This window comes from Streptopelia decaocto (genome assembly GCF_964273445.1).
Source record: "Streptopelia decaocto genome assembly, chromosome: 7".
NCBI classification, from domain to species: domain Eukaryota; kingdom Metazoa; phylum Chordata; class Aves; order Columbiformes; family Columbidae; genus Streptopelia; species Streptopelia decaocto.
Window position 1 is genome coordinate 66463050 of NC_138661.1, and position 24193 is coordinate 66487242.

The window sequence follows — 24193 nt, forward strand, 5'->3', positions numbered from 1 at the left end:
TGTAAAAGTTATTTTCCCCATGAATATAGCAGGCTAAAATACCCAAATTCCTTGTAACTGGTAACAATACACATCTCCTCCCCGTGAATGGAGACAGTGATTTAACAGGAAACAAAATGTAAAACTAAAAGGTGATATTTCAGCCCACGGTTAGGAACTCAAAATGCGAGAAGTACGATGCAGAAAGGAGTTAACGATTTTGTATCATTTCAGCTCGAAAGTACGGCATACAAATCAGGATTATTACCCAAGCACCCACAACACGGTCATTACGGAGGCAATACTGAAGGCGGCTTTGTTAAGCCCAGTAATCGCGCCCTCGTTGCACAAGTCGTGTTGGCAGCAGAAGAAATCAAAGTTATCCAGCTGGAAGAATTCAGCAATTTCATTCATACTGCACTGGGATGCCTTCCAGCAGGAGGAAGTTCTCAATTTACCTACAAGAAAAATTAAACAGATTAAGGGAATACTGAAAGTAATACAATTTTTGGCACGGAGACTCACTGCCTAGGCTGCCGCACACTTGCTTTTTTAATTTCAAGTGTTTAGAAGTTTCTAAATTTGCCTTCAGTGGGAATCTGGTGGTGCAAACAGCAATAGGAAGCCATGGTTCTGCCTCCAAACCACTTTCTTGGAGCTCTTAGCCGTATGGTAAGATTTCCAGCTCAAGCTGACCAGTGCTTCCAGTTCAGTCCCCACTGGGAGACACAGGGTGGAGCTGGAGCGATAACTACCCTGGAGCTCGTGATGGAGATGGACAGTGTGTCAGCACCCAGTTCGTCCCACCGGATTTGGCCTCATTTCCAGAAGCAACACACAGAAAACAGAATGTGAAGAGCAAGAAGAGCCCTCCCTGTTGTGACTGATCCCCCTTGGCCACCAAACACCTTGTCTTCCATCTTCCCTTGACACCCCAAGGACCCAACGCTGACGATGGACAACCGCCGTAGGCTGGAAAAGCTACGCTTTGTGCTCAGGAAGGTTTAGGCTCAAGGGAAACGGCAAAAAAGAAGATTCCTTGGGATACAAACGGCCCAGAGCCATGTCCTGGCAGCTTTTCTGCCCCAACACCAGCTCAGGAGCTTCAGCTGGGACCGTCCTGGGGAACAGAGCAGCCCCATCCCAACTTGGTTCCAAAGCCAACCCAAGAGTCTTTCTAGAGCCAAGATTATTCCAGTTGACTTGGTACTTCTTATTTTTCCAGTGAAACTCTTGCCACTTGTAGTATTAATAAAAGTTACTTAAGTGTTATTTAACAACCAGAACAGTAACTCCATACCCTGAATATCCTTGACCATCTTCCTGAGATGCAGGTGACTTCACCCTCAGGAAAAGATAATTTATTGTAATAATGTCAGTTCATAAATGATCGAGTCTTCATCTGCACATTTGTGTGTTACGTATGCTTTATATGGTTTTAAAGTGTAACAAGTTGAAGGCAAATGTTTTGTATTTTGAAGTTGTTGTCTCCTATTTGTTTCCAGCTCCCTTAGTTGGGGGGGTTTGTTGGCTTTTTGGTTTGCTTTGGTTTTTTTAAATCTGGATATGCAGATATCTGTGTATATGCTTCTACAAGTATAAATCATCTATCTAAATCATTATCAGCTACTTGGAAGCCAAAATATCTCAAGTTAATATAAGCATGACCTTCAAAAATACTGGCAACCTTCTTTTGAGCGAGGCCAAGAAATGCATCCTAAGGCCAGATTAGAAGTGTACAGGCAATGAGAACTGATAGAACCGTGTTTATTTTAGGTCCCTAGGAGAGAATACATACCAAATTTCATCTGCAAGCAAGTATCTTCATTTGCTAAGCAAGTGCTATTGGTCTTGCACAAGGAAGGGCTGTTCTCGCAGTGGTAACACCTTAGGGTATAACCTAAAAGAACAGGGGTTTATCTTTACCGAATAATAAAGTACAATCTGCATGTAACTGTCACAAAACACAGGCCTGGTTGTAAGAAACAAGCTAAAATTTACAAGCTTTTGTCAGTGTCCAAATTAAAACTGGCAATTTTGAAAGGAAGGTTTTGAAGCATATACTTAACTTCGTTTTTAAAAACACTTTTACGTCCCTGCAGAATAATAGATTATTAAATGTTTGCTTCTCTCGTGTAGTCTCAAATATTGCCTTTTCCATAAGGACAGACAAGAAGAGACACTTTTAGCAGAATTCTATTCTATTCTATTCTATTCTATTCTATTCTATTCTATTCTATTCTATTCTATTCTATTCTATTCTATTCTATTCTATTCTATTCCTATCCCATTCTATTCCATTCCATTCCATTCTATTCTATTCTATTCTATTCTATTCTATTCTATTCTATTCTATTCTATTCTATTCTATTCTAATTCTTATTCTTATTCTATTCTATATCTGTTTTTATTTCACCTCACTTCTCTCTTGTGCCTTACACCCCGTTCCCAGTTTCCACACCAGGAATCCAACCTTCCAGCAGCAAACCAGAACAGTCTGTTGCCATATAAAGCAGCACCATATTTTGCACCCAATTCTTTCTTCTTTAAAAGGATATTAAATAATCTAGGCCTTTTCCGTTATTTTTCCTTCTCTGGCTTTCTTTCCCATTGTTTCCCAGCCCCTCCCATAACACTCCATCAGGAAAATACCTCCCTTATACTCACCAGAACTACAAAACACACCCAGAACGATGCAGGCGCTTAACAGGACACAGTTCATCTTGAACATGTTTCTTCCCTATTCTGGAGGCATAAACACACGTTTCTTTAGAAGCCACATGAAACCAGCAAAGTACATGGTGAGGAACTGAGGTTTCGAGCTTTGTTTCAGCATGGAACTGAGGGCATTGGTCAGGAAAACCACCGAAAGAAGAGATGAAAGTAACTTGGCTCGTTCCTAGAGAGGATTTTTATTCTGAAAACAGGGGGTTTATTCTGAGAACTGAGATCTGAGCCCCGACGGGCTGTGGATGAGGCTCCTTTCTTCTCTCATTCAACAGGTCTCCCTATTTAGGTCTCAAATACCTTTTATTCCCAGCAATTCCCCAGTAACCCTGGAGCCAGACTGTGCTCCTTTCTTCTCTCTCATGAGATTTATCTGCACTTCTGCCTCTTGTCCCCAGATTTCTCCCTCTCACTAAGGACAGACACATGCAATAACCCCCCAAGTAAAAGAGAGAGGAAAGTCAGGATTTTTTTAAACATAGGCAACTCCAAAGCAAAAATTATTAGATACAGAGTCTGAACTACAAACAGTAATACCTACTATTAAAAAAATCTCTGCTATTTCAGAGAGGAGGCTGCTCAGAGCAGGTACCAAGCGGATCCAGGGTGGGGAGAGGGATGGAAGCACCGTAAGTGCTAGAAGAGCATGATTTCATGTTTGTCTTCAAAACCCAAGATGGATTTGAAGTCCCAAAGAATTAAAGGCATTCAGATAACAAGTTCCGCCCACGATAAGGCTGCAGTGAACAGTCACATTGTTGCTCTTGAGCCTGGTAATGCTGCTTGAAGCTATTTCTATGTGCAGCTAAGAGTCTATCTGGCCTGGCAGACCTTTATGTTGGTATGGAGGAGTTTTCCTCCCAGAAGACTGACCATGGACTTGAAAAGACAGTTTCATAGTAAAAAAAACACTGAAATCTTTCTCAACTATAAGTTAATTAAACAAACTCCCAAACACATTTTTTTTTCCTTGCCTGTACATTCTACTGTTGAACAGGAAAACTAAGAAAACCAAAACCCTAATGTGCAAGGGGAGATGATTTTCTGGGGTAAACAACTTGTTTTGGAGAAGCCTTTCAGGACCAGAGGCTCATCCCACAGTGACGTGAATCTGCAGGGGGGCTGTTGGTCTTGTGGTTAAAACCAGAGCCTTTCTGGGCAGTAACAAGAGCCTCCCTGGTTATTTCTCCATCTTCCAGGAGCCCTCAGTCACACAACAGTGTCAGCAGAGCCAAACAGTTTTGCCTTTTAACGAAACCAAGTCACGACTGGAATAAATATAAAGCAGATTAATAAAAATCCCAATTCAACCAGTCTATTTTCGTGAAAATGATTCATTTTGTCTGTTCTCCTGAATGACAAAGAGATGAGACAACAGTAAAATTTTAGCTTATATATGTGGGCAGAAATTCACAGTATGGCTTAAAAGAAACAGCAGAAAAATTCCTAAACTGGATTTTCTAAATTGCTGCTTTAACTCAACCGTCGGACCAACCTCAACAATAAGAAAGCTGCAACAGCAAGAGGGGCTGATAGCCTTGGTTGTGCAACACGGTTTCTCTGCAGTCCCATCTGGGCACACGCACAAAACCAGGCTGCTACTTTTCATCACAACATAAAAAAGAGGCAAGAGAAGGGAAATTGGGACCAGGAGCCCCGTTCCCGTGGGGACCGGGGCATTTTTAGCAGCCGCTAAGGGTTGCGCCACTTCGCATCCCGCAGCCGGCAGCCCCTGGCACTTGCAAAAAGCTTCTTTAGTGAGCTGCAAGCGGTATCCGCAACCCCCCCGGCTCCAGCCCTCGCTCCGGGGGGTTTCCCCGCAGGGGGTCCCGGTTCCCCCCGTCCCTGAGCGGTCACCCCCGGGCTGCGCAGCCCCCGCCCCGCTTAGCGCACTGCGGAGCCGCCGTGACTCAGGCCCGGGGACAGCCCGGGAACGTATGAAAACCGATCCGCTCCCCACGCCGCGGTTAACACGCTATAAATACAGATTTCACCCCAAACCTTTCCCCCTCGCTCCCAATTCCTCGGAAAAGCCCTGACCGCCCATCCCAGCCGAGGATCTGCCCTTCTGGCGGCTCGCCCCCCCTGGGACCCCGGTCACCGTTTCTCCTCAGCTCCCGGTGAGTCGAGGGGCTGCCCCCCGTTCCTTCCCCTCCGGACCTCCCTGCGCCCCGACGGGCACCGGGGTCCCTCCGCTGCCCCCACCCCTCACCTGCCCGGAGCAGCCGCTGCCACCAGCCCCGCACTGTCTGCCGCGGGGGGGCTGCGGCGCCGGCGGTGCCTCCAGCGGCTGGGCCGCCCCCCCGGAGGCGGAGCAGCCGCGTTGGCTCCGGCCGGTCCCGGGCAGGGCAGCGGGGACCCGCCCGGCAACCCCGGGGAGGCTGCGGGACGGGCACTCGTCCCTGTTGTGCAGTCATGGAGTCACCGAATCATTTTAGTTGGAAAAGACCCTCAAGATCATGGAGTCCAACCAGCAACCTAAATCTAGTGCTCACCCACGTAAGGAATGTCTAATGAAGGAACGGTTGTTTATACAAAACTGAGGACCTGGTGCCTGACCCCAGCGGGGCAGCAGGACGGAGAGACGTCAGACTATGAATCACAGGATGTCAGGGGTTGGAAGGGCCCTGGAAAGCTCATCCAGTGCAATCCCCCCATGGAGCAGGAACACCCAGCTGAGGTTCCACAGGAAGGTGTCCAGGCGGGTTGCAATGTCTGCAGAGAAGGAGACTCCACAACCCCCCTGGGCAGCCTGGGCCAGGCTCTGCCACCCTCACTGCGCCTTGTGTCCACCGTGCTTCCCATCTACACACAGAACCCAGATTTCAATAGGCCCCAGAGTCACCCTGACCAGTGTCCCCAGTTTCTTGGGCGGGCAGGGCAATGGAAGAAGAAAATGGGATGAGCTGGGCTGCAATTAAACGCTCATCACCCTCAAACACTTTCTTCCTGAAGTGTAATGTGGCCAAGCCTGTCACACATCCCCACTTGCAGTTACATCAACGGTACTTGATGTCAGTATGAAATACCTGGAACTAGCAGCATTATCTTAAAAGGTATCCTGGATTTGTTTCGGTTCCCACAGCGCAACTGCCAATTCATTCATTAATCATAAAGTAAACCCTAAATCGCTCACAAATTAAATCAGATTGTTGATGTATTACAGCAGTTGGTTATCAGTCAGCTCAGCACGTGATCTTATAAATATCTTTAAGGTTTTATCTGTTTAAACCCTAAATAAAAGCAGAGGGATGCACGAGTAACATGCTTGTGTGTTATTGCATGCAACTTATTACATGAGAATCCACTCACTATAAAAAAAAAAAGTCATTAATTTATTAATTTGCTTAGAAAATTTTGCAATGAGGAGCTGAGAACAGGAAACTTAAACTCCAGCCATAGCTGAACATGCACCTGTTTTCCTTTCCTGAAATCTGCATGAGGATTACCCCCCAGAGGATACATTTATCTGCACGCTCACAGATCAATGGTATTTCCAGCTTGGCCTGCATTTTTCACCTTACCTCGCAACAATGATGAGAAATTACTTTAAACAATGACAGGAAAAAAAATTGCAGCACTGGAATAACTTGCACAGCAACTTTTGATTCTTTTTTTCCCTTGGCTGGCACACCGCTTGTTTTACTCTCTGCAGTCACAGTAAGGAAACGGTGGCCAAAGGTTTCTCCTCTGTTCAACAGCAAAAGCCCACAAAACTGCTGCAGGAATCCTACAGCGCAGCTACGAAGAGACCGGCAGCGTGGGCCGTTTCTCCGGACAAAAAAAGGACTAGATTAGTTACATATTTGGGTTGGATGTGCGAGGTTTTTAACCATATGTTGAATTCATAGATGTTTAATGAGGTTTATTTTGGTAGAAGCCCTAACCCAGCATAGACATCAAAGAGTTGGGATCTGAAGCAGGAGGAGCTGATGGAGCTTCAGGCTGGACCTTAAGGGTGGTGGCCAAAGGGAAGGACATGCAGATGTTATAACCAATTCCTTCTTTTCCTCCGTGGACTCAGCCCCTTTGCTGTTCATATCAACTTGGCACAAGCTGCAGAGTTTTGGGTGGGGTAGGAGAACCCCTGGCAGAAGCCCCATTTTGTCTGCTCACCATGCAGAGTGACACCACCCGCGGGAACGCTGCACCTGGCAGCTCCAGGCGCCGCGCCATGGGCTCAAACAGCCGCCCGAAGCAACGCAATAGCCTTCTTCCTGTTAAATACACCAATTTTGGGGACAGCAACAGCGACATGTCATTGCCTGGTCACCTCCCCACATGGCTCACAGGAGTCCCGCGACCACCATGTACTTACTACACTACGTAATAATTATTAATTTAACAACCCAAGGGAGAACCACTCCCTGAGAAGAATAAAATCACCAAGACTTGAGTTACAACCTTGGGCTGCTATCACTTATCTACAGAACATACAGATCCTGCGAACACCACGCAAGCTCCAACCATGAGTTATCTGTCCTTAAAACCACACAACAAACAGCACTGGAAGAAGCTCTAATGCCACTAAATCCTTTTTTTCTTCACTGATCCTTTTAACAGATTACGAAATTCCTGCGAAGAAAAAGCATCACGCCACAAACATCCCATTTTCCCCTCAGTTAACACCGAGGAATCCTCAACATGGCAACGTTTTTAAACCACTCCAGCGATTTGCGCTGCTGTTCAGGATTCTATAAGGGAGGACACGCTTCTTTTTCTGCTTCTCGAGCTGTTTTGTAGGGGTCGCGCTCAATATTTGTTTCTCTACCTTGTACCGCTGTGGGAGATCCAAACACTGCGCGCCACTGGAAAAAGATGCAAACACCAAGAATCTAACACTGCGACACGTAGAAAAAAACCCCAAACTTTCTGTACACGCGGTAACTAGTAATGGAAACACTCAGTTGGAACAACAATATCCTGGTTTTCCTCACAGGAGCTACTAATTCTGGGCGTCAAAAACATGAACTGAGCGAAGCGCCGGCAGACACACAATTATTGCTCAAGGCCTGGCAGAGTCGTCCCATCAACACTTCGGAACAAAGGCGGCAGTCAAGTTGTTTATTAATGACAACGGAAACAAAATAAAAGTGATAAAGCAAACATTCTTTAAATATAAAGTTTCTAGTCATCTGGTGTTCTGTCAGGCTCTTGTTTTTGCTTTAATTTTTTTATTCAGGCGTAGTTACAAAAATCCAGGGAGGATTTAGGGAAACATGATACTTGAATTTGTCACCTATGGCCAAGTCGGAACAGCAAACGTCATGTAAAGAAAGAAAAAATAAAATCAAAACGTATTTACAAATTCATACTTTGTAGCCATTGAGAAATTTCTTGGTGACCGAGTGGCAGATGATGCATGTACACAACATTCCGATCAGAGTCACAGCATAAAATGAAGCTGAAAGACAGATTGTCAAAAAATAAGGCCAGTTTCACTCCAAATTTACACACTTGATGACCAGAATTTTCTGGCGCTTCTACGTTAATAAAAAAGGGCATAAGAGCACCTGATCTCACTCCAATGGGATACACAAACCAAACTGCAAGTTTCATTCTTAGCAGTTTTCAAGAGTAGAAACTCATGAGAAAGGACACAGCATCCACCTTTTTTGCCTTCTTGTCTATTGCTAATTTTAAATGCTTGTATAAAAACAAACCCCCACACCATTTTTGCAATATGATCATAAATAGGCGATAGTTTAAAAATGTAAGATATGAGTACCTGGGACTAACAAGCTTTTTTTTGCACTTTGGAAAAAAAAAGTGAACAAAGTCCAAACACCTTTTTCTCTTCCTCTCCCTCCCACCTACCCAAGCCCTCACCCCCCTTCCAAACCAGAACAAAGAAAGAAATTAGACTCTGATGAATATTAGAACTGGCACCGACATTCATGCTAGTTGCCCTGATGTGCAACAGGAGGTTCATTTACAACAGTCAGAAATATTCTTATGCACTAGCCCCAAAGAGTTCAGCTGCTGGAAACAGTTTGTTTTGTTTTGGAAGAAAAGCCCGTCAGGTGTGACGTGGGCAGCGCCCAGGGGGTGCAGGAATGTCCAACACTCGACGTCGATCTTCGTATTCATCAGTGTCTGTGGAATCTTCGTCTTCATCCACTGCATATTCATTATGATTTGTTTCCTAATAAAACACACATCCACATTTAATTAAAATCTCCATTCTGACTTGTTATAAGAAAGCACTAACGCTTAGCTAGAAAAATCTGGTCTGTATTATCGCGTCAATGAGCTGAAGCAGACATTGTCCTCCATGTCCTAAAACCAGCTCCTTACAATTCCAAAGTTTAATTTGCAATAGGGATCATTTTACCCAACTACTTGACCTTGAACCCAGCAATTAGCCATTAACTTTCATTACTCCCTGTGTACAACTATGTAAAGCTGCAATTCACTATCTTAACTACACCTACTTTCCTGGCGGCTTATGTCGTCTTTTAATAAAAGCAGTTTAAAAGGTCATTACAACCTTTAAAATCAGAGGTAGAGCGAAAAAGAAAAGCAAATTATTTTTACAGTTCACTTCACGGAGAGAGGTTACAACTCCCATCAACGTGAGCAGGAGTTAGGAGATGCCGTTTTCTGTTCGAAGCGTGACATCTGCTGGCACTCACTGTTAGAGCTGCTGGTGACGAGAGTGGCTCAAATCCCCTGAAATACGTGAGCAAGTAGCCCCAAGGAAAGACTCAGCGCTTGCCCAAAAGCTTCCAAGTTCCGTCTGAATTAGCCCCTAAATAAGGGCTATGCTAGTGATACAATAAATGAAGCGTTCTCGGAACGTGCTAAAACAAACGGAGAAATTACACAGTTCACCTGCGATCTCCAACCTAAAGCTACGTTGTAATGAACGGTAAGCTAAATAGCTGACTTGTGAAGTCATTAAGCGACTTTACGGAATGCATGTTCAGCGAGGATTAACTAATGAACATCGGATGGACCCCTGTAATTTTCAAATCGTCATTGACTGAAACTCCTCTTCTTGAATAAAGTAAATAAGCTATTACGGCTAAAAAAGATGACAATGTGGTCACACCAAGACACAATATTTAAAAGAGCTATGAAATCCAAACAGCTAATGCGATGCCATGTTTCTAGGTACAAATTAGGAAGCTCCTTAAAGCAAAGCTCAACACTGCGGTAGTCTGTATAATCAGAAATATGTCCTGAATAGACAGACATACACACATATATATTTCTGTTCTGAAAGATAGAGCCATTTTCAGAAGAGAATCAAAACTGAAAAATAAGGTGACACTGAAGTTTAAACACAGTTACACTGTCCTATTAAAATTAATCCAAGGGTTCTTGGAAAACAGGAGGTCAGAGAAAAAAAACCAACACAGATAAACACAACTGCATGTCCGCTTACCATTCGTGCTGTGGACACCTTGAATGTTGGACACACCATATGAAATCTGGGAATGGTGACATTAAAGAATTTGTCCTTGTAGTAGAGGCAATGAAAGGTGTAATAACCCTCCATGTATCCAGACGTTGTGGAAAATGTAGTACAGCTGCTATATTCATAGACTCTCCCTGGACTGATAATTGGAAACTCCCCTGTTGGTAAAATATTAGATCACAATAGTAAGGACTAAAGTAGAACTATGATTTTATATTACAGTAGATGTATAAATGATTCTCAGCAATGATTGATGTTAAAAAATCATCTGATGAGTGGTTAACTAATCAGGACGTTCAGACATCCCTTACAAAAGACAAAAATCAATAGATACATATCTCTTTCTTTCAAGTAACAAAATGATTTTGATACAAACTGTGCAGCTACTACCCTCTGAACAGCTAATAACGTAACTTCCATAACATGTACATTAAATAGAAAACCACTCTCTATTGAGTTTGTAAAAGCAATCTTTGACTTACCAACTACTCCAGGGCCCTGAACTTCGTCTACGTCACCTTTGGCGTTCGTTATTCTCCAGTATCGACTGTCCAGCTGACAGGCCTTCTCAGGAAGAGCATCTTTGGACATTTCAATTCTAGAGGACAAACAGCGTACTTAATGGTTAGGTAACTACTTTCATACATTTTAAGAAATACTTAAGTACCCTGGGGATCTCTCCTAAAGCCTCCTGGGCAACAAACCCCACTAAGGTCGAGTGAACCAAATCAGCTGTCGGGACCCATCTCTATGCCTGTGCTTCACTATATATTGTTATTTACCCCTTTCTAAATCACAAGAGTTACTCTTAACTTCCTTCCCCCACCCATCACTGTATTTTACCAATTACCAATTTGACCAGTACTTTGCATACCTGAGCAGGTCATAATTTAGTATTTTTTTTAATTAAAAGCTGGACGTGTTATGCCCATCCCATTCTTTTTAGCACGTTTATGAATGCTGTGCATAAATTTGCAGCAACTGATGCTTTGAACATCACACAGGTCTATCCTGTGGTAGAAGACTCCATTCAGTTGTTATTCTTACCTGATTCTGTAAGTGAAGAAATAATGTGGTGGATGTACCGAACTGAGTTCAGGCAGAAAAGATGTGGACACAGAAACAGTGATATCTCCTGTGGTAGCAACACATTCTTTATCATGCACATACCTACAGAAAGGAAAACATTCATTCTGCAAATAGCTCTCTGTATTCAATACAGAAAACTAAATATGTAAAGTGATTAGTTAATGACTAATAAGAGCATTGTGGCGCTAGGTTAAAGTAATTATTGAATTGTCAGCTGGCAGTTAGGTAAAAGATGTGTGCATTGTCTTAATGATGTATATTTCCTCATCACTTAAACTCATACAGCTACGGATCTCTTTGTACCTCCACTAATGCCTGTATTAAGCTGGGTGTATAAGTGGATCTGAAGTCAATGAAGACACACTTGTTTAATACAGATATGTCATTATGCTATTTAAAAAACAAACCAAAAAAAGCGCTAGCAACTCCACCAGCAAATTAGTTTACAGATCAGGAACTGGGTTCTGCAGCATCTCAGTTTGACAGAATTTAGGTTCTTGCTTATATTTAGAAGAAAAGTGCATGAAGATTCAAACAGCAAAAAATTCCTGTTTATTTACAAATTCAACAGTGCTGTTTTAGGGACCAGGTCACTGAAACAATTGATTTCTAGTAACTCAGGACAGTCCTGCAGCTGCAGCACACTCATGGCAAGCAGAATAAATATTGTGCTGTTAGCTAAGCTTCGGATCAGTTATAATGCAAAATTCTGGTCCTGTTAACACAAAGTTACAAATCTTCTGGTAAAACAAACCAACCCAAACACGTTTCTTTAAGCATTCTGTTTTACAGCTTTTCTGCAGTAAGTTTCATGTCCTTTTTCCTCTCTCCACAATCAGCTTTTTTATCAGATACTCCTTGGGAGGAGGTCAGCATTCTAAAAGAAGCATCGAAACCTTGCAGCGAGGTTATAAATCCCAGTCAGGATACCTGAAAATCTGGTCTCTGATGATGGGGTAATCACCAGTTACAACTTTGTTTACATAGGATGTAAACCATTCCAAGTAAGATGTACCTAGATGCCAAAGAAAAATGCATTTGTAAGAACAGGCACGTTTATCACTGAGCACATTACAATAAACACTTCAAGGACACAGTTTAAAGCTTTGAATATTTTTATAACAAACTCTCAGGCTTACTTAGATGAGTCAGTCAATATTCCAGTCCATTCCACTAACAAAGATAATTTGGAGAAACCAACCGAGAACTAAGGGTTAAGGGCTCATGCTCCAGAAATGACAGAGCAAACAAAGAATCTCTTAACTAAGTGTTTCACATTATAACCATAGTGACATTCTCTCATCAGCTGGTTTCCTGCTCACGACTCTTCCATTACGACTGAGTAAGTGGACAAGTATAGTGGCCTATTCTACTTGTACAGCTATTTCCAACTATTCTACCGAGAGGAGGCATGCAAGCCCACCCGTGGATTTATGGACTTGGTTTTGATATGAAGGGTCCCATATAAATAAAGGTTTTTAAGAAACGTGCTGGGAAGTTGCAGAATTTCCCTCTCTTTAACAACAGGGATAAGCCACAGACACACTCTGCGCTTCTAAAAACCCAGAGCTGCAAAGAACCTGAGACTTTCATACACGCACAGATATTGTCTGAGAACAGCTTCCATACACCTACAGCCACTAATTAGGAACAGCCTGATTTCTAAATACAGTCAAGCTGACACATTTAACTCTCAAAGAAGAGAGTTTCATACTAGAGATACCAGCTTTCTGTAAAAGAATTTCGCAGCCATAAATCTTTCAAGCACTGCAATATAGGGTTCAACAGAAATGTACAGAGTCCTGCAATTATTTGTCAGTATTACTGATACTAAGAAATTATTATCCTCACCTTCACTGCCATGTTATCAAGTCCTACCATTCCTGTCAGATTAAGTGTACTTACCACTTCTGCCTTTGAGCAAGAGCTGTGTGGACTGTCCTCTGATCTTTCAGGAGTCTGAGGAACTACGAGTTTATTATCCTGCTTTCTACCACTAATCCACAAAATGCAAACCTTGTATAAAATAACTCCGAATGCAGAAAGTGGACTAATTCACCCAGCCACATTCAACACGACGAGATAAATGCTGTATATGACATTTCTCCTCCACGCTGTGCTAAGCCAAGATTAACCCTTTCAGCCTAGCAGAATATATTTAAATAGGATGTCACATCACATCAGCATTGACTTAATTCCATAAAAACAGCAACCTTGAGCAGCAAAACCACCAGGGTAGCTTTAAGGTATTATATCATCCACAGGTGGAGAGAAGCAAGTAACCAAACTCTGGAGCTTTTGCTGTATCTTTCCTATGATGGTTCTAAAGCACACAATGCATTTTGCAATAAGACCTTTGTAAAACAGATGGCAGGTTGACTACTTCACAGTGAAATCAGTTCATACAATCAATTAGTACATAGAAACGTCATAAAATTAGCGTGGCTAAGAGTCTGAGCACCGCCAACCCCAAGCAGCAATGCTATAGCAATGCCTAATGTGGTTTCTCACTGTAATATTAACACATAGTTCCTAAGAAATGTGCAAGGCTAAATTTTAATATTAATTTTGGAATTAATTTAGATGTAGCCACAATTACCAGATTCCAGTGGATTAACAAAAAGAAATAATCTGAACACCATTCCAGTCAACGTACAAGTCAGACAGATGATCACAACAGATTACCACAGAGCCAAACAACAATTACGCAGCTCTTCCCTCTTTTATCCTTTGAACAAAGCAATCACGCAAATCAAAAGTCCAGAAAGGCCTTCTGTGGCTATGTTTACAGTTAATTAGATTTCATTAAGGGACACAAAATATTTTCAACACAGCTGCAAAAACTACTGGTGGGGTAAAAAGAACAGTATCTTTCTGTCCACTTGGGTGTTGTATTTAATAAGTACTTACATCACCCCCGTGATGGCTGAGTTAAAGTCTTTGCTCATCTTGTTGGACAGGTTAGTACACAGAATGATTTGTATACAAGACATACAGAAGAACAAGCTTTAATAGAGAAAACCTGCATGTCATTTCAAGTTAGCAGTGATGTTTTAAAGTAGGTTAGATTCTCACAAGCAGCACAGAAAATCTAGAATGCTTGCTTTGTTCGAGTCATACTGACATGCATTTTCTGAACGGTCTAATTAAAACATTTTGCAGAGTATTTTATCTGAAGCGTTACCTGTGATGAACATATCAATAGCAGATGGATTGCGAGCCATTTGGTCCTAAAAGGGAAGGGAGGTTTTGGATTATTAGAAGGAGAGCATTGGACATCCAAGGTTAAAATTCAGCACCTGAAATATAGCCTAGGGAACGCTTTCCCTATATTCACTAAACCTAAAATCTGGCTGCTTAACACATCATTATACTCCCAATTCAAATACATAAACCACACACGCCCGTCCCCATCAGTGCTCATGTGATCATTGAGTATGCAGCCTGGACATTCCACTAAGGCTCACGCATATACTAATCAGATTTAATGGATCATTCAAGAAAGCAGGCCCCCCAAAATATTGCCTTAGAACAGCTGAGGGTGGAAGAGACCTCTGGAGATGGTCAGTCCAATCCCTCTGCTTGAGGCAGGCTTAGATAGAGCAGGTTGCCCAAAAGAACCAAAATATAAACGTGTAAGTAACCTTCCAAGTTCCCAAGCATTATCCAGAAGTTTTAAATACTCAGCATAATATAAAGGGGCATCTTAACATCCTTCGAGTGATCCATTATCAAGGCATTCTCTAGAAACTTCATTGCTGCATGCTTTGAAAACAAACATCCTGAAACTCCACAGCAGGAAGAAGATCTCCATCTTTTTTGCAAGAAATGTCCTTTACTCGCCTGACATTTTTTTGGGGGTGGGGAGGTTGTCAGGGCATGGGCAAGGAGAGCAAGACAGCTAAAATCTTGTTAGGTGTAATAGCCTTAAGCTTCACTAGCAACTATATGCTTATCTTAAAATACTACAGCTATACGGATTGTGAAAAATACTTATGTTCTACAAAGGAGCTGTTCAAGAGCAATTTGTTCTTTCACTGGATAGTAAGTTTCGCTTACAAACCAGAGTGTATCATTTATTGTACTAAGTTTATATTTAACATATCTGAAAGAGAAGATATATACAGATGCTGATCTTCCATAAGGGAGAAGCTTTTCTTCCTTATGGAAACAGGGACAAGAGTATATACCCGCCATTGTTTGAACAAATTAAATTGATACGTTCCAAGAAGGATGTTGTCCACTATCATGGACCTACTATCGCAAATTACAACTTCATGTAAATTCCTTTCACTCACTAACCATTCCACTTGTGGGCTTTGATAACAACCAGACAGCAACGCAGGGGCAAGTAAGAAACTGATATGATCTCTTAGTATCCGCTTTCTGCTATGTAAAATATTTCAGGTACCTGATAACATGCAAAGGGACACCATCAATCATCAGGAAAACACATTCAGGAGTATAAACACTTATTCCTTACTGGACACTGATAGAAGATCTCGTATTTATTTCGCCCCTCCACGCTCTCCAGGGCCATGTACTGGCTGAGGCCGGTGTGGATGCAGAAGGTCAGAGGAAGGCATTGCTTCAGCCCCAGCCGCTGCTGGAACCCGCCAGCCGCTGTGTCAATGTCCAACAAGTCCTCAGAGCGGTAGTGGTTCGACAGCGCCATGCTTCCCATCAACCTTCACAGGCAACAACAGAAAACAGGAAAGATGAACAGAAGGTACCACTCCCAAAACAAAAATAGCTTTAAATCTTTTCTAAGATGCATATTAGACCTAGATGAAGTTCAGGTCTAACATCCAGGTGATGAATAGGTTGTTAGTTCACAACATCAACCTTCAGAAAGGGAGGCTTGATGGCGCTAAGATAAACACTTCCTTCTGTGTTCTGTGCATCCCAAAGCACCATTTAAATCGTGTTGGTGATTCCCATCACATCTGCAACTACTTCAAAGAAGACGTTCACAGCTGACACAGCTTCCAGTGCTCTGTATCTCAAGTTTTGTACAAGTTCATTTCACCATTACCAACGCATTTACGACATTTCAGTTAGCAGCTTGGTATTGTATAGTGACAGTCCTTGATCAGTACTAGAGTGAGCAAGGTGCTTTGTGCTTTGGAGAGAAGGTTAAGGAGTAAACAGGGAAAACAACCATTGAGTCAGAGAGATTATAATCTCAGTATAAAAACAAAAGCAGACACAAGCAAACAGACATACAAGGAAAGAATGAGACAATATTCGTCAGCCTGATATGGCAAGACCATCAACTGTCTATTTTTTCCTCCATCTTTTTGTAAGCATCACAGTAAAAGGTAGGATTTTTTATTTGTTTGCTTTTAACAGTAAGGAGGTGATGTTGAAGACAGTAAAGAGAGCCTCTCTATACCTAAGAAAATAATATGTACATTTGGAAAAAAGTCTAAGTACTCTGAAATATGTAAGAGAGTAGGTATGGAGGAGAGCATCAGAAGCTGAAGTTAGCATTGATACAAACGTTGGGCTGGATAAGAGCTGGTGTGAAAATATAAACCCCCAGCAAATGACACTCAATGTACTAAAGGGGCAGAGGATGGAAGAATGATAAAAAGGGGTAACACAATCAAAATAATCAACCGCAAGGGAGCACACACTGCAGCAGTGCGCGCAGCAATACGGAGCATGCAAAGCTGTAACACACACCTCCTCACTCATCCTCCTTTCTCATTTGCCTTTCACTGATGTTTGCAGACGCAAACTCTTGCAGACTCTGAGCTTTTACTGCTGTTAGGAAAGCAGTGACTCAGGCACAAGCTGCCGCATGTCAGCATGACAGAAGCTGCTCCTGTCCTGGCCAACAGGTTCCATCCCTCCTTTTCCTTACACAGTCTTGCCCAGAATAGTTTAAAAAGTGACGCTAGCACCCAACTACAGAAACCTGAAGCACCTAACAATGACAACTAGCCCCAAATCTCCTCCATTTCTGACCTAACGTTCCTACAACTTTCTGCACAGACTTTCCCTACTATAAAACTGTTTCCCATGCCCCTTCTGCACAGGCAACACAGGAATCTGAGGAGGCTGCACCTTCTTTACCAGGGAAAGTTTTGGTAGAGCAACACAAACACATTGTCTCTTACAGACACTGCAATAATTTGCCCTGGTTTTCCACCTTTTGCTGATGTTTGTGGCAATTCATCAAGTACTGACCTGCAATTTTTTTCTGTAGCTGGAAGATACGAAACTATGTTTGGTCATATGGCTTCTAACCTTGATGTGAAAGGAGTTTTTAATTGCTGAAACAGCATAAAATTGTAAAATCTGCTACTGCAAAAACTTAACTTGCAGAACTGACGTTTTGATTCTACTTAAAATGACTACCTGGTTGGAAAGTTATTACCTAATAATTATAATAATTAATAACTTGGTGCATAGCTTTTGCCCCTTACCCAGGAACAACGAGCTTCTGTCCATTATGAATACGAAACGAACATCGATAGTCGTCAGGGAGTTTGCAACCTATTTGTGCTTCCACAGCATCAAGATCTTCTTCTCGCACACTCTCTGCGTACAAAGCAGAAACAAAGAGTATTGAGTGGCAGTTTTAGAGGGGAAATCAAGAAACTCTCAAATTTAATGCTGCTTCACTACTCTGCCCCCAAGTGCTTAGTTTGCTGTTCCTGTCAAAGGTGAATATTAGAACTTGTGTTAAGTTCTCTCCTTTAAAATTTTATTCCACATCATTTCATCAGAGCCGCATGGCTAGAAGGAAGGTAAAAACTAGCAATATTCTACATATAACAGCACATTTTCAACCGCCAAAGAGAATTTTAAGTAGCCCCAGCAACCTTAACATTACGGATTTTTTTATGTTATCACAAAAGGAACAAATATTTCAAAGCATTTTGCCATTTACAATTCAGAGAAAGTGAACTAACAGACATACAAAAGCAAGATAAATTGAGTCCAACACTGGGACACAGCTACTAGCACCATCTCGAGAATCTTCCATGGATTATATTCAGGCTAGTGGCCAGTATCTCTAAAAATCAAGTATTTCAAATGCAAAGCATGGAATTTTTAAGTGCCTTGATCAAACAGACATGGGCTCAAGTCAGTATTTGGTGACTTTATGGTAGGTGGCAAAGAATGAACACTCTATAAATTTGAAGGGAAGCTGATTGCATTAACTGACTACCTAATACAGCATTAATCTCAATCCAACAAAATCTCAACAGGCCTGACTTAAGCAGAAAGTATTTATTAAGTGGAATGAACCTTTTCCCCACAAAACTGTCATTAGCTCAGTCCCGGTCAAAACTTTTAGGCAACAGAGATCTTACTCTTTTATCATTCTAAGAGTTGCTTCACTCTGTTCCCAGTCCAATGAAATGTGAGATTGCCATAGGAAAGAGACATTGTCTACAGATTCCTCTTGATTCCATAGATCGCATTAAATCAACACCTTGGTCTAACAGTCAGTTTCACACAGAAGCCTGAAGTACAATTGAAAATGTAAAAGCTATTTTGTCCCTATACCAGAAAAGCCCAAAGTCTTTCCAGGTAAGATCTATGAACGACAACACTGGAAATATTAAAACACAAACTTAATTTGAAAACAGAATATTTGGCAGAGGGTGGCGAGGAGAGAAGTAAAAATTCTTGTTCAGCCACTAATTTACGTTCATGAGAGGAACATAGTGAGACCTACAGAACAGAAAAATATCCCAAACTTGAAGTAACGGGATTATTAAACTAAAAAATAATAATAAACAAACAAAAAAAAATCATTCATGGCAACCAAAGACAAAAGCAGTAACAGTGTATTTATTTCCTGATTGTCCAGAGATAAAGAAGATAGACTGGTCACTAAAAAAGTAATAATAATCTTGGGTTCTTTTCTGAAAATAGATCTTTAGAGAACCTTCATGTCACTAGTAACTGGGCAAGGAATATACACATGGTCTGATTTACTTATTTACACGAGGAAGGGCAAGTTCATGTACTGGACTTTCAGGACTCTGGTAAATAGGCATAAATCTAGGATGAAAGCAGGATGAAACTTAATGAGAGACAACGTCGCATCAGGCACCCTACTAGAAAAGTCAGGTATTACAGCGCACCTTTCAGAGAGCCGATCATGCGAGGACACCGCTGGCCCAAGTATTTCTCCAGGTCATCCCAGGCTTTTTTCAACGTAGCATAATATCGGATGTATCTTCCCAGGTCAGAGTAGGTACTGATGAAGACGGCTTTCCAGCTCTGATTTCGTTTACGTTTTTCCTCTCTAAGTGGAAAGTAAAATAAGTTTAAATATCAGACTTAAAAGGTTGACTTCTAAACCCAAGAAGTTAATTTTGGTTTTAGGCAGAAACAGTATGCGCAATATTAAGCCAGGAATACTTTGAGCCATGTGAAGCTACACAAACTCAATTAATTCCAGCATCTATTAAACAACAACTTGGAAATGAATTAAGAAACATTTGGGGTATGTAGCATCAGGGGAAAATTTAGCAATAGAGTTCCTTTAACAGAGTGCTGTCTATTATTAAATATTGGAACTGGTGAATAGCTAATTCAGATCACATTTCACATATATACAAAGAAGGCCAGGAGCCCTCATAATTACAGCACTGGGAATATTACTTTCCTCTGTACAATATTTGGTGTCTGATAAGGTCAAACTGCAGCTTGCCCTCCAGCCTAGGTATTAACAGGGTACTTCTCTAGCCATCCATAAAACTTTCTAACACTTGTACAGTCAAGAAACTTTTTTAGGAAATTAACCTTTCATTGGTTTGAGACTGGTGAATACCAATTCAATCTCTGAGTTACCAGAGTCATATGGACACAGACAGCACAATAGCATAAGCCTTGTTTTCATTTTCACACTTACTCTGAAATAAGCCAGTATTTCTTGCAGTGTCTTTTCCATAACGGATCATGGCTTGATAGCTGATTTAATCTTCGACTTAAACAGCAGCAGCTATAAATATAAAATAATTAAATTCTATTGCAAAAGAGTAACAAAATCAACGGGGATAAATACTGACCAGTATATTACACATTGCATTCTCATGAAATAAACGCAGAGTTTGAAACTGAGTTAACTGTCCTTTTGTTCAAAGGTTCAAAGTCTTCATTACAGCTGTATAAGTCATGAACTACTTTTCTACACACTTGGAGAACTGTCAGCAATTGAGTAATTTTGTAAAGCAGGTCACCCTGTAGACACGCTCCATTGTAAACACTGTGAATTATTCTGAGACTGCTCCACCAGCAGTAAACATTCCAGCAGCACAAGCTACTTATTAGGATTTAAATCGCTTTCTTATCTGGATTGTCAGTCTCTCCCCTAACTTTTCCACTGTTCCCACACTGCTGAAAACTCAAACAGTAAACTACAGAAACTATACAGTTTTGAGTGCTACAAAGTTACTTTCTACTTTAAGTTGTTTAAATAACAAACTTCATGAGCAGAAACAAAAACATGGGAAAAATACAAAGGATGATGGACCTGGAAATAAGTACTGCATGCTCATGCTAATTAAGACCATACATTAGCTCTTGCCATTGCATTACAAGTAATGTCGCTGCTTCGGGTAGTTCAAAGAATCACATCCTGCACTATGCAGCATTATTGCAAATACAATATTAAAAAAACTTGTGGGATATGGGTCTAGAACAGTCCTCAGAAATCATTCAGGTTGATCCTTGCTTGATGCAAGGCGACAGCAAAAGCTAATATTCCTGATGCCCGCTAACTTGCTCTTTAAAAGCAGCGATGGAGGTGCCACCAAATAGTCTGTTCCCGTATTTACTTTTACAGTTATAAAGCCTTTCTGGAATGCACAACTGGTATCAACACCAAGACATGTCAGTGTATTTATACGAATAAGAATGTGCGGCAAAGCATCAGCAACATGTAGAGCAGTAATACAGGGAATGATTGTGTCATTAAATTCATAGGATTTAACAGAAATCATTGCCTCATTCAATCTAACCTGAACACCAGGCAAGAAACACGTTTTTTTCTTCTGTGTTTGAGCTGAATTATCAGTTATGCTTTAAACGAACTCCTCAAAAGATACCACCAATTTAGATGTGGCAACATCACTTCCTCTGGTAGCTTGTTCTAACAGTTCATGTGTGTTTTAATGGCTGTGACTAACATCTAAAGACCCCAGATGAGGTTACCAAACTTAAGCTTCCAGTTACTGCTTTTTGGGTTTTTTTTCAGTGCAGTTCAGAAACTGGTACATAAGAAAAACCAGCAGTGGGAATGGACATAGTTACACACTCAACTGAAGATGTCTCTCAATCTTGTCTTTATAAGTAAAATCAACCAAAGTCTAGGGCTGGTGAAAACACCTGGCACTGAGACTACACAATTATTCATATTTACCTGTTCAATCTTTCCCCCCCCCACCCCACCCCGCCATCCACTACAAGCTGTTTAAACTAGAATTGTATTAGTATTTCAAACCCAGCCTCATCAGAGTGAAGGGATTCTCCTGTATGTCCTGCCATTACCCTTCACCTTCACAACGACACAAACACGTTCACTTCTAACCTTGACATTTGGCCGTGTAAGAACTTTATACATGACATGGGGATTTCTTATTATATTTTTTTCTGGGGGATCTGGTGAGGGAACAGAAATATCCCAAAGTCAAAGCCCTTGCAGAAATCTGTTATATTGGTGTTTATCAATCGTGCCTGTAATTTCTGGTAGGACAGAAGTCACGGGGACATCACAGGAACGTGTGACTTTAAACACGATCAAGATGCAATTAAAGGCATTCTCATTAATTACATAAATACTTGGCCGCCTGTCAGCTTTTCCATTATTTAAGGGCCAACACCAGGCTAACCCGGCTGTGGAATACTAGGGAAATTCGGATGTTTGTGATGGTCAGAGCATATATATGTCACTAAAACAAATGGACGCAAGCTAGAGGTTTCCTCAGTTAACTCTATGATTACTACAAACAGCCAGTTATGCAAAACTACCATTACTGACCTTATTTATAAGAAACCTTCATGGTATTTAATTGTCTTTGCACAGCAAAATCCAGCTGATTGGGTTAAACACATAACAAAAATAGGTCGTGCCTTTACTACACCACTAGTAAATCATCCATGCTGGACTTGTTACTATTGTTATCATTTTTGCTTATGCTTAATCTCTTTTTTGATGTTATCATAACAGAATTCTCCCTCATGTCTTTAGCTTTCTTGACTAATATTTATGGGGGGAAAAAAAAATAGGTATTATTCTATTTTATTCATACATATTCTCCTCTCTTTGATGAAATACTGTGATCTCAATCACTGCCGGCGCTCGCACTTGGTTGGCACAGCTTTAGCTAAAACCACACTCGCGTCTTCAGCGTGTGACTCAGAACTCTTCAGCCACCTGGCAAAGTGTCCAAAAGGAGCTCGCAACTTCCATCCATGGCTTTTTCCCACCTGAAAAGTCCTATTTCATTTGGTTTAGTTTTCCTTAAACACCAGTTTGGTCAAATAACTGAACATATTTAGTGGCGAGGAGACCGCCCTTTGTTTGGCCGTTAATATGCAAGAGTTTCAGAGAATTACTGAATTTGCAAATTCTGTTATCGGTTTGGCTGCAAGTTGTAATTTAGCTACAAAGAAAAACAATGTATCATGGGGGAGAGAAGAACAGGGAAAATTCCCTTTTGTTTTTTTTCTAAAAAAAAAAGAAGAATGTCACTATTTCATGAAGGGAACGGTGCTTTAGATGTCCTTCACATGTCAGCTTCTCCGGAAGAACCAAACCCTTATAGAATCATGGAATAGTTTGGGTTGAAGGGACATTGAAAGCTCCCCCAGTGCCCCCCCTGCCATGGAAGGGACATCTTCACCAGCTCAGGTTGCTCAGAGCCCCGTCCAGCCTGGCCTGGGATGTCTCCAGGGATGGTTCATCCACCACCTCTCTGCCCAACCTGGGCCAGGCCCCCACCACCCTCAGGGCCAACAATTTCTTTCTCCTGTCAATCCTTAATCTCCCCTCCTTTAGTTTAAAACCATTTTCCTACACAGTGGCGAGTGTTTTGGGTGGGCTCTGACCGCGGGGCCTGTGACAGCCCCCCAACCCGGCTCCCCTGTCCCCGTTCGCCGGCACAGCGACCCCCGCACCTCAAAGTTGCGCCAGCCCGGCCGCCACCCCACCCCGGGCTCCGCCGAGGCCGCGCTGGGCCCCTCCCTCCCCAAACACCGCGGATCCGGCGGGGACCCCGTGCCCGCACCTCATGAGATCCCGGTAGTCGAGGAAGCTGAGGATGAGCAGCAGCGGGTCGGTGGGCAGCAGCTCCAGGCTGAGCGCTGACGGCTCCATGTCCAGGGGCGCCGCCATCTTGCCAGGCTCCGTTTGCAGCCGCCGGGGCGGGGAGGGGGGGGGGGGCGGGAGCCGCCGGCAGCGCCCCCTGCCGGCCCGCCCGGGGCGGTGACCGCTCACCCCGCTGTCGCTCCCCGACGCAGGGGGCAGAGAATCACCCAATAATTTAAATTTAAAGACACCCTCAAGATCATCGACTCCAACCACAACCTAAATCTGGGACCAACCATCCCTGGAGGCAGTTTGAAAGACGAGAAGATGAGGTTCTTGTCGCGGTTGAGACGGACAAATGACACAGACCGAGTTTTTAAGTACAAACAGCAGTCTCTATTTATTGCCACAAACGCTTTTTTATATAGTCTTTTATATAGTCTTTTATATAGTCTTTTATATAGTCTTTTATATAGTCTTTTATATAGTCTTTACCAGCTCAAGTGTCTTTTTGCTGCTGGTTACAGGCTGCAATAGTAACATATCATTGGCTAATTTTGCTATCATCAATGTTATTCTTTTACTCCCTTCTTTCTCACGGGTACATCTTAATATCTCCGGATACTCCTTTACTCCGTTCTTTCTCATGCATACACCTTAATATCTACAAGGCCAATCTCTGTTCCCATACCCTCCGC

General features: G+C 42.1%; 2 protein-coding genes across 2 annotated transcripts; both read right to left on the reverse strand.

Moving 5' to 3' along the window:
* Window positions 1-173: 173 nt before the first annotated feature.
* CD59 (CD59 molecule (CD59 blood group)) lies at window positions 174-5020 on the reverse strand. Its single transcript, XM_082057811.1, has 4 exons — window positions 4919-5020; window positions 2647-2724; window positions 1778-1879; window positions 174-437 (listed from the first exon to the last, which is right to left on the reverse strand). The coding sequence occupies exons 2-4, from the start codon at window positions 2708-2710 to the stop codon at window positions 244-246; spliced, it is 360 nt and encodes a 119-aa protein (XP_081913937.1). The 5' UTR covers window positions 2711-2724; window positions 4919-5020; the 3' UTR covers window positions 174-243.
* A 2736-nt stretch (window positions 5021-7756) lies between these two features.
* FBXO3 (F-box protein 3) lies at window positions 7757-23607 on the reverse strand. The gene is made up of 11 exons (XM_082058042.1): window positions 23476-23607; window positions 20100-20189; window positions 19327-19490; window positions 17653-17767; window positions 15702-15906; window positions 14403-14448; window positions 12149-12233; window positions 11177-11299; window positions 10612-10727; window positions 10097-10287; window positions 7757-8851 (listed from the first exon to the last, which is right to left on the reverse strand). Exons 1-11 carry the CDS (start codon window positions 23580-23582, stop codon window positions 8726-8728), a joined length of 1368 nt encoding a protein of 455 aa, XP_081914168.1. The 5' UTR covers window positions 23583-23607; the 3' UTR covers window positions 7757-8725.
* Window positions 23608-24193: the final 586 nt, after the last annotated feature.

What these genes read in the sequence shown, in the direction of transcription:
- CD59 (XM_082057811.1), bottom strand. Translation starts at nt 2,710, where the DNA reads ATGTTCAAGATGAACTGTGTCCTGTTAAGCGCCTGCATCGTTCTGGGT. An exon ending in GGGTGTGTTTTGTAGTTCTG is followed by an intron (nt 1,880 to 2,646) that starts GTGAGTATAAGG and finishes CTGTTCTTTTAG; the next exon opens with GTTATACCCTAAGGTGTTAC. An exon ending in TTGCTTGCAGATGAAATTTG is followed by an intron (nt 438 to 1,777) that starts GTATGTATTCTC and finishes TTTTTCTTGTAG; the next exon opens with GTAAATTGAGAACTTCCTCC.
- FBXO3 (XM_082058042.1), bottom strand. Translation starts at nt 23,582, where the DNA reads ATGGCGGCGCCCCTGGACATGGAGCCGTCAGCGCTCAGCCTGGAGCTG. An exon ending in TATTGATATGTTCATCACAG is followed by an intron (nt 12,234 to 14,402) that starts GTAACGCTTCAG and finishes TTTGGCATCTAG; the next exon opens with GTACATCTTACTTGGAATGG. An exon ending in TCAGGGCCCTGGAGTAGTTG is followed by an intron (nt 10,288 to 10,611) that starts GTAAGTCAAAGA and finishes TTTTACCAACAG; the next exon opens with GGGAGTTTCCAATTATCAGT.